The sequence below is a fragment of the Callospermophilus lateralis genome, chromosome 4, assembly GCF_048772815.1.
Source record: "Callospermophilus lateralis isolate mCalLat2 chromosome 4, mCalLat2.hap1, whole genome shotgun sequence".
NCBI classification, from domain to species: domain Eukaryota; kingdom Metazoa; phylum Chordata; class Mammalia; order Rodentia; family Sciuridae; genus Callospermophilus; species Callospermophilus lateralis.
Genome location: NC_135308.1, coordinates 120,324,872 through 120,343,597, shown reverse-complemented (window position 1 = coordinate 120,343,597; position 18,726 = coordinate 120,324,872). Strand labels below are relative to the sequence as shown.

The 18,726-nt window shown below is 41.0% G+C and overlaps 1 protein-coding gene across 4 annotated transcripts in view; it reads left to right on the top strand.

The window, feature by feature from the left end:
- The window catches only part of Cpm (carboxypeptidase M), a 68,307-nt gene that overhangs the window by 37,984 nt on the left and 11,597 nt on the right, over positions 1 to 18,726 (top strand). For all 4 annotated transcript variants that reach the window (XR_013091135.1, XM_076853091.1, XM_076853090.1 and 1 more), the window contains 5 exons: positions 5,879 to 6,051; positions 7,355 to 7,539; positions 8,205 to 8,375; positions 11,854 to 12,006; positions 16,488 to 16,636. Coding sequence is in view for 3 of the 4 variants with exons in the window: in XM_076853091.1 (XP_076709206.1) it covers positions 5,879 to 6,051; positions 7,355 to 7,539; positions 8,205 to 8,375; positions 11,854 to 12,006; positions 16,488 to 16,636 (831 nt within the window). In the remaining variant the exon portion in view is untranslated. The remainder of the gene's footprint in view (positions 1 to 5,878; positions 6,052 to 7,354; positions 7,540 to 8,204; positions 8,376 to 11,853; positions 12,007 to 16,487; positions 16,637 to 18,726) is intronic.

The window sequence follows — 18,726 nt, the reverse complement described above, 5'->3', positions numbered from 1 at the left end:
AAAGAACTGTGGATGTGGCTCAGTAGTTAAGCACCCCTGGGTTTGATCCCTGGTGACAAAGAAAAAAAAGAAAAGCAAGATAAGGGGCTGGGGTATAACTCAGTGGTAGAGCATTTGCCTAACTGTTCACCGCCCTGGGTTCAATCTCCAGCACTGAAAAGAGAAAAGAGAAGAAGAAAAAGTAATGTAGTTAGTATTTTAGGGCAGTGATCCTTAACCTTCTCTGGAGGTATTCCTTGTTATATTGGTACAAACTTTGACCTCCAACCTCAGGATCTTTGGATCTTCTGGGAGATTATGGACCTGATGTGGACAGTCCCTATAGGAGGTACATATATACTGAGGGGCATGATGTACAAGATTGGCCACATTATTTTTGAAATGTTTTCTCTCTCCTGAGTGCATGTATGTGGGTGTGTGTTGTTACCACTTGATATGGTGACTCCGTGACAGTGAGCAGAAGCATCAGGAGTACCCAGTTTGGCCATTTCCCCCCATGAATCTCCACCTCTTTACACCCTATTTTAGAATTAGGTCTTTTCCTTATTAAAAATAATCTGTTAAGTTTTCTACTACATATCCAAGAAAAAAAAAAAAAGCAACTTGAACTTGAACTCTCTGTCTGATTATGGCAGCCAGGATTGAGGAAAGGAAAGCACAGAGAGGGGCTGGGGATGTGGCTCAAGTGGTAGCGCGCTCGCCTGGCATGCGTGCGGCCGGGTTCGATTCTCAGCACCACGTACAAACAAAGATGTTGTGTCCGCCGATAACTAAAAAATAAATATCAAAAAATTCTCTCTCTCTCTCTCTCCTCTCTCACTCTCTCTTTAAAAAAAAAAAAAAAAAAAGAAAGCACAGAGAGAATTTTTGCAATTCAGAATAAACCATGAAGAACCTACAATTTGAGTGTATATGAACAGTGTTGGAAAATGTCTCCTTCTACCTCACCTGGTTATTTTGTTTTTAAAATAAAGATTAAAACTTAAAAAAAAAAAATAGTACTGGAGATTGAACCCAGGGATGCTGTACCACTGGACTACATTCCCAGACCTTTTCATTTTTATTTTGGGATAGGGTCTCACTAGTTGCCCAGGCTGGCCTCAAGCTCTCTATCCTCCTGCCTCAGCCTCCCAGTAACTGGGATTACAACTGCACATGACCATGCCCAGTTCTGATCTATTTTTTTAAAAAACTAAAGGCACGGCAGTAACTTTAAAAAAAAAAAAAAAAGAAAGAAAGAAAGAAAAGATGTTATTGTGGACACAGTGGTACAGGCCCAAAGCCCCAGCTACTCAGGAGGCTGAGGCAGGAAGAGGCAAGTTTGAGGCCAGCCTGGCAATTTAGCAAGGCTCTAAGTGATCCAGGTTTGGGTTTTACCACAAAACCATCTGAATCTGGAGCCTGAGCATTAAGCCTTATCCAGTGGATCTGCCTTTTTAACTGTCTTTGGAATGTTCTGATTTTATTGTTTTAGTTGTTGTATATAGATCTTTGGTCTCCCTCAAACTAATTTTGTTTGGATGGATACTCAGTTGTTCCAAAATCATTTAATGAGAACACTTTGGCTTATTGATCATACAAAACAGTAACAAGCTTTTAGAAGGAGCAACACTGAAAGAGATTATCCCAGTTGCCTATCTTGGAACCTTTTGTCTTCCAACTTCCTGCCTGCTTCTCCTGACTACAGAGGAGTCACCCCTGGGAGCTTACAGACAAAGCATCCAGAGGAGCCTTTGTCCCCTGATGTGCCCGCACTTTATAAAAAAGCATGGGAGGAACATTTCTGAGATTTCATCTTCCTCATTTTAGTAAGTCTAGCAGGTGTTTTTCTAGTTCCTCCAGGCCCTGGTTTACATACACATTGGAACTTAGAATTGTAGAAACCCCAATTCTAGGTTTAATATATGCAGCCTCCTAATGACACACCTGAAGTTTAGTTAGACTTTTCTAATTGGAAGGATCGATGCCAGTACACACTGAATGGAGTCCTACTCTTCCCTTATTCCATAGATATTCAGATTGTTTGGGGTTGAGATCTGTCTCCCCCTTGCCTTCCCCCACCCCCTCATTCGGCTATTGTCTCGATTTGTGGACACTAAAATCAGTAATCTAAAATTGAGCTTTACTTAAAGCTCTGGTCATGTCCTGACGCTGGGAACATAACATCCTTGGCCTCAGTGTGGTTGCAGGAGAGCCACCCAGGAGGGTCTCCATACCTCCTTCCTTCCTAAAGCTCTCTGTGCTGTTCTGTGCTTTTTATCTCCCCACCCATTGCCTTTATTTTGTTATTTTTATTTTTAGAAAAAAACTATTTTACTTGGGCATTTGCTGGTTTGGTTAAGACCTCTCTAATTCTTCTCTAGTGGAAATGATGAAGTGAGGCATGACTGTGTTTTAAGAATTGAGTGCCTAGAGTTTTAAGCTTACCCAGCAACAGGTAAAGTATAGGTCAGACCTTGGATTCCAGCTCCAGTGGCCTTGACCTTGGGGCCACATCTTGATTATTGTGAGAGTAGGTATTTGATGTTTTTCTTAAGTTTAACTAAACTACAATTCTGACTTGGGGTGGGGAGGTGGCACCCTGGGAATTTAAGTTTCTGTTTCTTAAATGTCAGTTTTTACTATGATTGTTTATTTGGGTTTAGACTTTTGAAAAACCCATATCACATTTAGAATCTTACATTTAGTAACACTTGTTTATACTTTATTGTATCCAGATATATAGGTTGAAAGAAAAAACATTTCCTATAAATAATGAGCATATTTTCAACCTAAAAATAAAGCACATTTGACTTTTACACATCTCAGTATAGAAAACAGTTTATGTGATACAATTTGTATATCTAAATGTTTGTACTTAGAGGGTATTTTAATGGTTTATGCAGACTATAAGACATAATATCTGAAATTGTGCCTGTCTTAGAAAGTCTGGGTTGTGTAGTCACCATGAGATAGAGGTGCCAAATTTGTTCGAACAAAAATGTAAAAGCTTGTTCTTCCAAAACTTTTTTCCACCACTTTCTAGATAGCAAACTGTTCTCAATTATACCACATGACTTTAAATAGTTCTTTCTGTTTAGATTTAGACAGAGCTAATGGTTATTCCGGTGAAGTGTCAGATTCATTTTTAGCATGTAGAAGATTCCTCAAATAGTGATCTGTTTCTCCATCTCTTTTTGGTGAGGCTGAGCCAGTGTGACCAGATATTTAGATTTCTTGTCATAAGCAGAAATGTCAGCCCCCCCCCACACCCCTGTAAATTTTGTTCAGTACTGAAAATCCTTCAAACAAAATAACTATCATTTTGAACATCTCTTCTTCCTAAGTACTGTGGGTTTTCGTGTTTTCCAAAAGTTCTTTCTCAGGGTTATCTTGACCTTGTACTGGATTTGTCAACAGTAACTAATTAACAATTACCAAATTCATGATACACCAGGAAATGTGCCAGATATACCAGGATACAGAGGGAAATGGTTCAGATCCTTGCTCTCAAGGCTTAGATGGTGGAGTGGGGAAGGGGTGGCCAGTTAGGTTAACTGTAACCTATGTGAGTGGCATTAGATAGCGTAGTGGTGAGGTGTGCGGGGGCCACACAGGCAGGTCGCTGAACCCAGATGTGGGAGGCTAGGGACTGTATGTTAGATAATGTAATCTGTAGGCTCAGATATTTGACCAAGGAGGATTAGCTAGACCATCAGGCAAATGAATTAAATCTGTAACACACCATTGCGGAACCCCAGAACTGAAGTTTCTGTCTGTCTGTGTCTGTCTGCCTGTCTGCCTTCCCCCCCTCTCTCTTGCCCCCTACTAACGGTGTTGTGGATTGTTCCTTCAAATTTTCCCCATTGTGTTATAAACATTCTTTGAAGATCTAGACTCATTTTTATCTATCTGGCAAATTCCAAGTTGGCTGAATTGAACTAAACCTGATGGAGACTTTATTTTCTGCCTTCTGGGTTATTGCCACTTTAACGACCATCTGCATCACCAGTGAAAGGCTCCCCACGCAGTGTGTGTGCTCCAGGCCTCCCAGGCTCTTACTGGGGGTCCTTTCATGAAGTCCATACTCTCACAGAAAGGAAGTGAGCGTGCTGGATGAAAGGCGGGGTAAGCTAAGGGACACTGTTTTCACCACATTCTTTCTTAAAATTTGAACTCTCCAAGGTTTCATAGTCAAAGGCTTAATTCTAAAGTTTTAAAATTGGGAAGGGAAGGAGGTTTATACATAAAACATGAGTGAATGTTTGAGGCATTTATATTAAAGTTGGGAGGAATTAATTTGAATAATATTTGGTTGAACTCTGCTGTTACAGAGGCAGCAAGTATGGACCAACCGAAAAAAGAGATTTTAACTCCCTCTGAAATTTCATCTGTTTGCCTCAGCATTTTTCAAAATATCTGAAAATTATTCTTTGTCATATTCCCAAGGTTTTTATATACCCTCTCCAGTTGAGCACTTGTGACTTCTTGTGGTATATTGAGACAAACAGAAAATACTTTGATTACACACTTTTGTACCTGAAAGAATCATGACTTTTTTGTTTTTATAAAAATGACAAAAAGATACTAGAAAGTAATACTAGAAAAATAAGAGGTAACAAGTTCTCAGAATACTTTCACCCAGAATATCCTTTATTACTATTTCCCAGACACTTGTATATTTCTATTTTATATTATGAGTTGGTACTTTTAAGATGTATAAAATGTAATCATATTCAAATTGACCTAAGTATGATTATATTTAAATCTTTAAACTTAATCCTACTAAAATTTATTAACAGAAGAATAAAACTGAAGTGAAACTAAAAACAACTGGTTAAATTTTGACTGTAAATAGAACTGATGACTAGTTCTACTGTTAACTGAATTCGCACTCAACCCAAGCCTTTTAATCCTGGCTTTCTTTGACTTTGGCTGGTGAATCTCATTGTCAGCTCTTGGCTTGAGTTCTTTTCTTTTTTTTCTTTCGTTTTAAAAATATCTCCTGTGTTTTATTTTTTATTTGTTCTTTTTAGATATACAGGACAGTAGAGTGTATTTTGACATATTACACATACATGGAATAGAGCTATTCTAATTAGGATTCCATGTTGTGGTACATGATGTGGAGTTTCACTAATGGTGTATTCATATATTAACATAGGAAAGTTATGTCTCATTCATTCCACTGTCTCTCCTATTCCTGTCCTCCCTCCCTTCTCTTCATTTCTCTTTGTCTAATCCACCTGAACTTGTGTTTCTCCTTCTTACTCTCCCTAGCATCTGCATATCAGAGAGAACATTTGTCCTTTGGTTTGGGGGGATTGGTTTATTTCACTTAGCATGTTAGTCTCCAGATCCATCCATTTACCAGCAGATTTCATAAAGTCATTTAACAGCTGAATAATATTCCATTGTATATACATATCACATTTTCTTTATCCATTCATCTGTTGAAGGGCACGTAGGTTGGGTACACCCACCGCCCTTTTTTAAAGTTTTTTATGAGCCATCGTCTCCCTGCTAAGTTGCCCAGGATGCCCTCGAACTTGCCATTCTCCTTCCTTAGCCTTCTGAATAGCTGGGATGACAGGTATGCACTACTGAACCTGGCTGTAATTCTTTTTAAAAATAATTATTATTGTTTAATACCTAGCCCCAAGATAAAAAGTAAATTATTTACAACAGAATAATTTTGAGTAACAAATACTTTGCAGCACAACCAGGGATTGATAGCTACTTGCCTGATTGCCCTGTGCTGGAGGAATTAGTGGTCCTATGGACTAGTTTTGGTCCCATGTATCATGCGTTCAGGCCCCTACTGAGAGGTTTGTGCTCCAGGCATGGTTCTCCTTGTTGCTTCTGACCTAAGACACCCGCTTTCTCTTCCACCACACAGACCGTCGGGAGGGAGCTGCTGCTCCATCTGATTGACTATCTCGTCACCAGCTATGGGAAAGACCCTGAAATCACAAATCTGATCAATAGTACCCGGATACACATCATGCCATCAATGAACCCAGATGGCTTCGAAGCTGTCAAAAAGCCTGACTGTTTCTACAGTAACGGAAGGTGAGATGGACTGGTCTAGCTTTATTTTAAAACAAGACAAAACGGAAAGGCTCCTATCAGGTACCTGTTGGCCCTGGAAAGAGGAGTTAGATGACAGTGCAGCACCTCACAGCTAGCACCCTGCCCTGGTGTGCTGGAGCTCCTGTCTGCTGCTTGCAGGATGAACCTTGAAATCCCCAATACCGGTGCCACCTCCACTGGCCACGCCCCCTGCGCCCTGGGCTCCTGCCTCTCTGATCCTTCTCCCTCTTCTCCCAGTACTTTCTGGGCACAGGCGTCAGGCACCTCCACTCTCTCTTCACCTCCTCCGGCTGCTGACATAGTATTTCCTCAAAGACTCCTTCCCTGACCTGTATCATATATTAGGCACCCTGCTATACTCTTAGGTCACCCAGCTCTTTACCTTCATGGCCCAATTTGTAGGGTCCAATTTCTTGTGTAATCTCTCTCTCCCCACTAAAAAGCAAGCTCCCTGAGGGCAGGGATCATGTCTGGTATGTTCATTGAGCTCCCGGTTGCCTGGGGGTAGTACATGCCCTCAATCATTAGTGGTTGATTTATTAAGTCAGTGATCTAACCACAAAGAAGAATCGAGTCTTATAGTAGTTCTGGTTTAAACAGTTTCTGTTTCAAGCTTTCGTGGAAGGTTTAGAAATTTTCAAATGTTTAACATACATTTATATTTGTGCAATTTAGAAATATTTTGCTTTACTAAAAATAAAATCTCACCACTGGATTCTCTTCAGTTTTAGGGGTTTTTTTTAGCATATTTAAACATTCCACTTTTTATAAATATAAAATAGCTCACTCACTGTTGTTTATGCTACATAAGGAACCATTCTTAAACTGGTGAGTGGAAACAATTGCTTCTTTTTTTTTTTTTCCCCTGTAAGTCAGGAGTTTGGGCAGAGCAGAGCAGAGCCGGAATGGCCAGTCCAAGTGCCTCACCTCATTCTGGCTGTCCCCTGGGCTCTTCATTTCTCCATGTGGACTCTCCATGTATCTCCCACTGGAGTCTCAGGCTCCAAAAGAAAATGTTCTAAGGGCAAAAGTCCCAGAATGCAAAGACTTACCAAAAGCTTCTGCTTAGGTTATAATAGCTAATGTTTTATTGGTAAGAGCAGGTCAGACAGGAGGAGGAGACCACATAGGGTGTAAATGTGTGTGGTTTGTTGGAGGCACCAAGGCTGCCATCTACCACATTTGGGAAACACCTGGAGCCTAATCCAAAGGTCTTTGCACTGCAAGAATCTTTTCCCTTGTAACAACATCAATGAGCCCTAAAAAGTTCTTTCTTTTAAAGGGAAAATTATAACCAGTATGACCTGAATAGAAATTTCCCTGATGCCTTTGAATATAATAATGTATCAAGGCAGCCTGAAACTCTGGCAGTCATGAAGTGGCTGAAATCGGAGACATTTGTCCTCTCTGCAAACCTCCATGGTGGTGCATTGGTGGCCAGTTACCCATTTGATAATGGTGTTCAAGGTAAGCAAATGTGGGATCCACTCTGGCTTTCTAAGTGCAGAGCAGAGCTACAAATGTAGTGCCTCTATGTGAGAAGGAACTCGTCTCCTATTGCTTAACATCTCTGGCTGGGTTGGAAGGAGCTTTAATTTCCCAACCCTAAGCCATCCTTCCTGTAAATTCTCAAGCAGTGGATGTGCAGTGTGGCTGAACTGAAGCCAGTAGTATGATATTCATGAGTGAAATAGTAAAATCAGACTTAGATCACCTCACAAGAGGCTACATGGCTAAAACAAAATAAAACTAGAGCAAATTACATTTCTTTGCTAATCATATGAATGGTAATTGCTGACTCCTTTTAAAACTCAAGGACTTAAAATATTACTGGCTTCCTTCAACCCCCTGAATACCTAAGGATTCTAAGGGCAAAAATCAGCAAGAGTACCAAGAGGATGTCTAATTTTTAAGCTGATTTAGGAGAAATCTGGATATGTATCTGACTTATTTCGTGAGATATCACCTTGTATTTGTTTATTAAAAAGTGGAAAAAAGAATAGAGGGAGCATTCATGGAAATGGGTGGATCTCTCCATGGAAATGAGAGCATTTATGTGCAACGTGATTATGTATTTGCTAACATCTTACTATAAGTTAATTGAAAGGTCTTGATGTGTCTTTCAAATGCAGCAACTGGAACATTGCTCTCCCGAAGCTTAACTCCTGATGATGATGTTTTTCAACATCTTGCACATACCTATGCTTCAAGAAATCCCAACATGACTAAAGGAGATCAGTGTAAAAATAAAATGAACTTTCCTAATGGAGTTACAAATGGTTACTCTTGGTATCCACTCCAAGGTGAGTTTCTCTTCATTTCTTCCATTCTCCTTATTGTCATCACCCAAGAGCACCAGCTGGTTTGTGTCTCTCAATCTTCTCTCCATTAGCTAATACCACAGAAGCAGTGGAGGTGAGAGATGCTCAGACATGTCCTTCACTACCAATGGCCTTTTTTATTCATTCAGGTATTTATTCAATATCTGCATGCTCTGAGCCAGAACTGTGCCAAGAAAGATGAACAAGACACAGCAGATCTTACCCTCAAGGTTAAGGCAAATAAGTAATTGTGATTGTGTAATTAGAATAAGAATGAAGATTTAGAAAAGATACCTGTGTACCATAGGGATATACAAACCAGTAGATACACAATAGCTACACAAAAGACAGTAGGGAAATTGTGAAGACCTTAGAGAATTGCAATGCTTATGTCCTATCTCACAGGGACAACTGATACTTAGATCCAGCTTATTATTGCCATGCAGTAGTGGAGAACCAATATGGCTAGACATTCCAGGTTATGAAAAGCTGGATATCAGGAAGAAGTACCCTTCTTAGAAAGCTACTTTGCAGGCTCAATAAAAGGGCTTTTCAGGCAGGACACAGAAGACAGGGTCCTCCAGTTTCCACCCTTGGAATAGGATGGCAAGAAGGAAGGGAGGGAGATTACCATGTGGGGAACATGGAAGGAAGATATTCTTGCAAGAAGGAGTACTGTAAACAGAAGCCCAGGAGTATCTGGGAACTCACACTAGTATGAGAACTGAAAAATATTAGGAGGGACAAAGGGCAGAAGGCCAGAGGGAATACAGTGAGCTGGAACTGGAAAGTATTCCCTTCCAGCCTGGCCAGCCTGGCCCTCGAGCTGCACTTCTGCACACAGGCCTTCACAAAGGTGCCTTCACAAATTATCACGATAGATGCACAGGCTGCCAGTAATCTTGCACAAGCTAGTACTTTGTGTCTGGACAGCTCGTTGACAGCTTTCCAAATAATGTAAATGAGCATAGACGATGATTGAGGGCATGCAGCCGGAAGGTCCAGCTAGATACCACAACACCCCAAACTCTCCCTGCTAAGACAGGCCCCCCCCCCCCGTTCCCACCCTAGGTCTCCACTCTAGTCTTGTTCTTCCCTCTTCAGAGCTAGGAGAGGACCTCACTCCTGCTCAATGGCAGAGTCGTCCTTAATGTTCACTATCTATAACTGAAGACAAATTCAAATGTATAGGAAATCAGCTAAAAACCCAATAGTTACTATTGGAAATTTCCCAAGTATGTATGTATGAGCTGTGTATCCTTCTCAAAAAAAAAAAAAAAAAAGGCAAAGCCAGCTGCGTTGGAGTAGAAAGCAAAGCCTTCTGGCCCTCCTACAGGTTTTGTTGCCAAGCATGACTGGCTTTATCCAGAACTTTGATCACTCTCCATGCTTGGCATTTTCAATTGGGAATACTTTGCTAGGGATCCTTAAAGCACACCAGTTTTGCCATTTAAATTCTTTCTACCTGAGACATATCCATCCAGTCAAAAATATTGTTTTCTTTTCTCTCTTTTCCTTGTTGTTTTGTTTTTTGTGAAAATAAGTTCAGAGAGAAATATAAAAATCTATAAGATAGGCTTTTCCTGGCTAGAATCTGGGCCTACACAGTTATTACTTGATATCTAGTATTTTTCATATTTTTTAAATTATTGATGGACCTTTATTTTTATTTATTTATTTGTTTGTTTGTTTGTTTATTTGCAGTGCTGTGAATCAAACCCAGTGCCTCACACATGCTAAGCAAGCACTCAACCATGGAGCCACAATCCCAGCCCAATATATCTAGTATTTTTTTATTATTATTTTTTTCTCGAAATAATTTGATTTATTCAATCACATGCCACCACCAGGTGTCCAGTATATTATTATTATTACTACTAGGGATTGAATTCGGAGGCACTCAGTCACTGAGCCACACCCTCGGCCCCTTTTTGTATTTTATTTAGAGACAAGATCTCACTGAGTTTGTTTAATGGCTTGCGAAGTTGCTGAGACTGGCTTTGAACTCACAATCCTCCTGCCTCAGCCTCCCAAGCCACTGAGATTATAGGCATGTGCCACTGCGCCCAGCTACCTATATATAGTAGTGTGTATCAGTATTCTGATATACTCTTTTAATCATTTTCTTGAAATCAAACTGTTTTTCTACTTCAGTGCTTCCCAAATATCCTGATGGAATTGAGAAGACATATTTTCTTGTGCAGATATCAAGTGTAGCAAATTAAAATCTACTTCCTTTAAAGTTACTGTTATTCCATCAAATCCAAGATGACATTGATTGTAAAATACGATAAACCACCAGGAAAGGAATAAAGTGTTTTCAGTTAAAACCATAATTTTTTCAAGCATGACATTTAAGATATCTCAATTCAGAGAGATTAAAATATGAAAATATTTTTATCTTAGAAAATAAAATTGTAATAACCCTTTGAAAATAGGGTCTTCAGAAGGTTAAAAACAAGATGATGTAAGCACTGGCAGCACCAGAAGCCACAGGGCTCTGGGTATTTTTCCTCCCGAGAGTCAGTGGCATTCTTTCTCTGACCCCCACAAGCACCTTGGCATAATAGGTAAGAGCATGGGACTCAGGCTGAGTGCTGTGGCACCCAACTATATTCCCAGTGACTTAGAGGCCAAAGCAGGAGGATCACAATTTTGAGGCCAACCTTAGCAACTTAGTGAGACCCTAAGCAACTTAGTGAGAGGTCCTGTCTCAAAATTAAGGGGGAAAAAAAAACAGCTGGGGTAGGGGGACTGCAGATATAGTGGTAAAGTGCCCCTGGGTTCAATCCCCAGTACCAAAAAAAAAAAAAGCACAGGAGCTAGGGCAAGGTGGCCTACACCCTAGTCTCTGCTGTCCACAGGCAGGAATTTCTGGACACATGACCTAACATCTGGGATTATATCTCCTGCTTTGTATAAGGCAGTAATAATTGTCATAAGGATTCAATGAGTTGACCTAAAGCACTTTGAACAGTACCTAGCAATAGTGAACACTAAGTAAATGTTGACCATTATTCCCTTAAAAGTAGTGTTCTTTGCTTCATATAAATGAGTTTACAAATGAATGATTTGTAGATATATTCGAAATTCTATTCTAGTTTATATCTATTTAAAATGTAATTCAAGGAAGAAGTGGAATTTGAAGAATCCTTTCATAATATAGAACTTTTAAAAATAAAAATAAAAAAGGAGCCTTCCTCCACCCCTCATTTAATTTTGATGCACAATTGAACTTTAGTCAGCTCTGATCCAGTTTTGCATATGGAAATATTTAAGATGCCTAGTCATGACTCGTCATGTCAATCCTTGATTTTTCATGCCAATATGTCAAATTCGTCTTTTCCTGTTTATGTTCATTTCCCCTGCAACTGTCTCATCCACTCATCCCCAAGGTCTGTGATACTTGGCTTCACTCCAATTTTAGGCCTTAACAAAAACTAAATATGCTTGTTTGTAGGTGGAATGCAAGACTACAACTACATCTGGGCCCAGTGTTTTGAAATTACACTGGAGCTGTCATGCTGTAAATATCCTCGTGAGGAAAAGCTGCCATACTTTTGGAATGATAACAAGGCCTCATTAATTGAATATATAAAACAGGTGCACCTAGGTTTGTAAGATTTTATTATTCCCTTTTAACACAAAATAGAGCATCTGGCAGGACCTTTGGGCTGAGCAAATACAAGTCTTTAATTATGTGTTCCAGGTACAGCCTCATTTCAGTACCAGAATTCATACAGAATTCTCTCTGCACAGGTATCTGCTGTGTGAGACTACAGTGTTCCTCCAGCAAACAGGATGTTATTCTTTTACATGATCTCCCAAGGAGGAAAAAGCCAGGTTTTCTTGTTACTTGCCACACAACACTGGACATTACAATTTTGCATTTTTTCCCAGAAACTGGGTGGTGATCTAGCATGTTTACTTTCACCCCTCCCACCCCTCACCTCTACCAAAAGACCAGGCATTAGAAATCTCCCCAGCCTGTTTTCTGAAGGCTGTCCAGCCTCTGTCACAGATGAACAAAATAAATGTGGCAAAAGAAAAGTAGCTCCCAAACATAACCATCAGGCATACAGGGAGACAGACTGCCCGGCCTCATCCCAGAGTTTCTGATTTTGTGGGACTCGAATTGTTAACATCTTCCCAGGTGATACTTACTGCTGGTCCAGGGATATGCTGAGAAAACTCTTGCACTAGAGAAACATGTTATGTGTGATGATGGAATCATGTGCAATCCAAGTTTGCTAACCAGTTGGTGTCTCTTTGGGTGGAGTGTGGAAGACTCTTCTGTATGGCCAGGGCCAAGGTTATTTTTCTCAGTTCAGAAAGGATTGGGGGAAGAAGCATATTAGGGATTGTCATAATAGCTGTGCCACAACATCAATCCCAAGTGAAGGGTGGGTTTGTGTGAAGAGGTTCACTGCACGGCCCTACTGGAATCTCCTGCGTGCTTCCCATGCTCTCTACCTGTTGAGAGCAGACAGGGAATGATGTGGGCTATGGGGAGCACAGGGCAGGGAGCTGAATACAAGCATCATTAAGACTATCCCTTGGCTGCACATCCTTAAAAATGCATGCCTCCATCCACTTCCTTACCTTTGTCACCAACCTCCAACCCCAACCTGAACAGAAATACACAAACATTGTTGGTGAACTCTCAGGGCCCTGTCTAACTGCTGAATCAGATGATTCCCTATGTAGGGAATGTTACAAAATGTCACCTTTTCACCAGCATCTTCATCAAGGTTATAAGCAGATCACTAGATTTTTCTCCTTTATTATGTCATAAAACTTGGTTTGGGGTCTTGTTTTGCATTCTGGCATTTCATTCTCCACTAGCTTTGCCTCATGAAGCATGGATTAGTTTAACCTTGGTATTATATTTCCACCCATGTGACCCTTTGTGTATTACGGTGTATTCTTTTCTGAAATTCATCTTTTATCAGTATCAACATGGGAATGAAACTGAATTGAAATATACCCTTATAAATGTACTACTGTTTTCAGAATCTAGTTGTAAAGATGATTCACCAAGTGCTGAATTAAGGTGGGCTTCCAAGTGTCATGCTGACAGGATACTGCCAGTGAAGGAGCTTTGTAAACCAATAACATACAAATTGCACAACAGTCATCGTTATTAATTTGGAGGACTTACAAATCTATTTACACTAGGTCATATGAGGAATATTTATCTACCTGTCACTGTAATCAGATGTGAACAACTCACTTTTAAAAAGACATGGATTAAGAAATTGTGCTGGAAACATACACAATGGCGTTCTACTCATCCATAAAAAAGAATGAAAGTATAGCATTTGCCTGTAAATGGATGGAAATGGAGAATATGCTAAGTGAAATTAGCCAAACTCAGAAGTTCAATGTTTTCTCTCATGTGGAGGCTAGAGTACAATAAAGGAAAGGGGGAAAGGACAGGATAACATAAAGAACCAATTAAATACAAATTAATAGGTGAGCAAAGGGAAGTCTAGTAGAGAAAGGAGAAGTGGAGAGGGGAGGGAGCATAGAGTGGAAAGTGGGGTAGAGTGTCATGAACTGAAATCTCGACCCCCATGCACATGTGAGTTTATCAGATGAACTCAACTGCTTTGTGTAACTATAAAGCTCTAAGTAAAAAAAAAAAAAAAAAATTATTTGTGTGTGTGTGTGTGTATGTACAAGCACATCAAACCTGCCCCCTTGTGGTTTAAGACAGAGGCATTTTTTCTCCTAGTTTAATAATGAAACCGCATTTCAAAATACTGATACAGTTGTGACTATTACTACTTCATAGAAAGTCTCTTTCTATAAGGGCACCAATGGGGAGAACATTTTTGTATGTAGATGATGGGAGCTAACACCCTCTGTTGGTACTGCTCTGGTTTAAGGAAATTAATGGTATTTGTCAAGCTGTGCTGCATTCCCACTTGCTAGGATGCTTCTGACACTGAGATTTTTGACCCTTCTCTGGAAGTCTCTGACCTGCCTTATCTGGAAAAGAAAGGTCTTTTGTTCCCCACCCACCTTGCTGGGGATGGAATCCAGGACCTCTGCACACGAAGGCCTTCTGCTTTAATGAAGGGTCTGCCACCAGGGCAGGAGCCTGGTTAGATTCCTCAGGTATTTTGCCATCTGGCTTATTTGAAACTTTGAGCAAGCCCTTCTCTGGACCTCAGCGAAGTCAAATGACCTGGGAGTAATAGTGCTGGCCTTGCCTCGCACCAGCATCTTCTAAAGCTCCAGCGCGGTTTTCTTTCAGCAACTCCCTCTAGACTTCAGTCTAAACTGGGCCTGGTGGTACCATGTGGTCATGTTTGGAGGTGTGGCTTGGGATAAGGGTGTCTGCAGACTTACTGAGGCCAAGATAGCAAAGGAGGACAAATCTGAATTCTAGGCCTAGATTGTCCTGCTTGGCCCCCAACCTCTGGGGAGAAGCCAAGATGCAGAAGATGCAGTGTCACCTGCTGCGGCCCTGTCTCTCCCCTAGACTCTTAAGGCAGATCCAGACCAAGAGGTCTGGGGAGTGACTCACAGCATCCAGACACCTAAGCAACTGCAGCATCTGGCATGTGCTGAGTTCCAGAAACCTATGGGACACACACAGGGATCTTTCCAAACAGGTGGCAACTGTGATCTTTAGGTGGGGACATGGCACAAACAAGCAGTCTCTCAAGTGCTGTCCCAGCTCTCACCCTGGATTGTGGCCAGCAGAGTCCCCATTCTCACCCAGCAAGGACTTACCATTCATGAAGCTAATACCCAAGGAAGGAGAGCCTTTCCTTTCTCCTCACATCTCCAGCTATGGCCACAGAATTTGAGTCTCGGGTTTTATCTCCATCTTTTGTTTATTATCTGAGCTTTTTTCAAAATCTTATTTTTGTTCCTGATATGATAACTTTCTCTGATTTCTTTGGGTCTACTGGTCTTTGGGCAATGTTTCCACTTCAGCATACCAAATAATAGGAATAAACAAACGTGAGATTTTTTTAAAGGGGGTGGGGGAAGGCAACCTGGGCATGGTAGTACACTCCTGTAATCCCAGTTACTTGGAAGACTGAGTCAGGAGGATTGCAAGTTTGAGGCCAGCCTCTGCAACTTAGCAAGACATTGTCTCAAAATGAAAGATAAAAATGGATGGAGCTGAGGCTCTGTGGTAGAGCACCCCTGGGGTTCAATCCCCAATATAGCAAAAATAAGTAAATAAAAATGAGAAGAGGGTCTAGGGTATGCTCAGTGGTAGAACACTTGCCTAGAATATGAAGGACCCTGTGTTCAATTCCCAGCAACACAAAAAAATTCTACTCCTAAAATTTTGAAGTTTGTATGTGGTGGGGGTGGGTAATGCTATAATGGATTCATTGTGGGCTCAGGAGATTACATTTATGCTTACATCTGTATTATGCCACATAGTTGGCTGTGTGAGACTGTAACTTATTTTAATCACCCAAAACCTTACTGTTCTCATCTATAAAATTGTGATTATTGTATTTGTTTTTGTTTTGTGCTGTTGAGAATCAGATGCAGGGTCTTGCACCTAGTAGGCAAGCCACACCCCAGCCCTACAAAATTGTGATAATAATATTGTCTGCCTTGTAGAATTGATGTGAGGATTCTATGAGAAAATGCATATTGAACACTTAGCATAGAACCTGGAATATACTCAATAGTGCTGGCTGCTAGTATTAGTAATAAGAAATCATTAATCAATTCCATGCTTCAAGCATATTTTTGTTTGCAATTTTGCTACTTACATAGTTTTCCTGACCATAAGACAAAATTGTCAATTCCTTGTATAGATATACATCTTCTAAGTTAATTCATTAACATTATTTTGTTTAGGATTTTATGGAATCCACTGATTTGGCAGTATAGTTTAGCGACTGAGTTAACAGTTTGGAAATGACAGGAATGGATTTTAGATTATGTCATATGTGTTCTCTCATTTTGATATGTGTTATAAATGGAATATTTAGCAACCAACAATCTACAAGCTATAAGTCAGATTAGTAATTTGACTGTAATTGGTAGTCATTGATTTTTGCAATGTGCCATAAAATGGTATTTACATTTGATTGTCTTTTTGTCCTACAGGTGTAAAGGGTCAAGTTTTTGATCAGAATGGAAATCCATTACCCAATGTGATTGTGGAAGTTGAAGACAGAAAACACATCTGCCCATTTAGAACCAACAAATTTGGAGAGTACTATCTACTTCTCTTGCCTGGGTCCTATACAATAAATGTAAGTATGCAATCCTGGTTGTTATGAAGATAACTACAGAGCTCACAGTACTCACCCAGAAGGAATATAGAATAAATCTGGAAAAATCCAAGAGTAAATACATCATGGCAGAAAGAAATGGAATCATGCCTGCAAATGACAGGGGTGCGGAGGAGGTAAAAACAATAGGAACTAACCAAAAGAAAAAAAAAATCATGTTTTCTTGAGTGGTAATCTTCCTTTTGTGTCATACTGGGGATTGAACCCAGGGGCCTCACACATGCTAGGGCAAGTGCTCTCTGCCACTGAGTTGCATCCCCAACCCTTAATTTTTAAAGTAAAGCCAAATCCTATTTTGGTGAGAATCTTTATAATTTAAGAAAAAAAAATGCAACCTTATTAGTAAGAATAAAAGGGAGCCAAGATGGCTGAAGAGAGGTGCCTTGTGCCCTCTGCCACAGGATCAAGGCAGCAAAGGAGCAACTATTTCAAGGAATGTGAGGGAGAACTCTGGAAATCCGCAAGGCAGTGAAGCCTACACAGCATAGGTCTCCAACCTAGAGAAAAGAAAGCAATGCAGAGCTCCCAGCAGGCAGTGAGGAACCAGCATGGTGGGAAGGAGGTGAGCTGGAAGTACCAGCAACCCTGAATGTAGCAGCAGACCAGCAATCCTAACTGTAGAATTCCACAATCCTTACAAGCTTTAAATCTAGTCTGGGGAACTGACTGGTCTAAAAGTGACTCTTCTGCTCCAAAGAAAGTGTTCCTTTTGGACCTCCTTCAACCCCCAGAACTCAAATTACAACAACCACTACTAGATGCCATATTGTTTGGGGGCTGGCATCCAAACCCTTGACCAGTTAGAAGCCTTGGTGTACACTTCACTGGGAATAAGGCAGCCCTCTCAGCATCCTACAGCTTCAGGACCACCCACTGACTACAGCCAAGAGCCTGAGCCCCACTCACATTTGCCCTGAAGGATCAAGGGAATATGTCCTCCCAGTCCACAGCCTTGGGACTGTAGCCACTGTTGCAAAATCCCAACTTCACTCATGTCTTTGGGTGTAGAGGTTTCTGCAGCTCCAGAAATACAGCTGTGGTAGCCTGAATACCTGCTTGACATCTGCTCACCTGCTAATCTAGGAAAAGTCTCCTTCTCAGCTCAAGTCCTTGGGTCTGCAACTGCAGATGCAAAAAGCCTCTACTTCACTCAAGGGTACAGCTGGATGGGGGAAAGACCCATCTTCAGGACTGCAATTGCTAACTCTACAAGCTTTGTTCCTACCAGAGCTTGCCCTAGGGACATTTTCACTCATATCCTGAAACTCCAAGACTACAGATAACAAAGCCACAGGCCCCATCATCACTTGTGCTCAACCTGAAGGACCTAGGGAAGATCTCCCATGGATACGGTACCACTAGCCCAAATGCACAGGCCCCGGGAAACCTAAGGAACATCTGTGTAACCCACAGACTTCAGACCATAGTTCTGGTGCCAAAAGCCCTGGGCCACTCTGTGCTTATCCTCTGGGCTGTCAAGAAAGTAACATCTGGGTCCCACAACTCCAAAAAGCACCTCACAGCACTACAAGCCCCAGCACCAACTATAAATCACCTCATGGGACCTAGGGGAAAGGCCCTTTGTGTTCCCAAATCTAAATTTCATGGTTTCCAGTGCCACAGACCCACCTGTGCTCATTCTACAAGACTTCAGAACTGTGGCTGCTGATACTGCAGACCCAGACATCTCCTCCATTCATCTTGAGAATCCTAAGGAAGGCTTCCTACATGTCGCTACAACCTTTGATGTCACCTGTGCTTTCCCTGAGGGACCAGAGGGTAGGCCTCTTCATATTCTACATCATCAGAACTTTTTGTCAGTTGCCACCACTAGTTACAGTGCCATCAGGGCTCAACTCTGTAGAGCCCAAAGTCACATATCTTTGGAAGTCATGTCCACTGCAGTCATACAACTACCCTTTACAAACCTCTACAGTCTAGGCTATTGAGGTGCCCATGGACTCATAAAGCACATAGAAACTATACTTTTGAGCTCCCCTATATCCAAACCCAAAGCCCCTATCCAAATGACAGCCTTTACCCCATCTAAG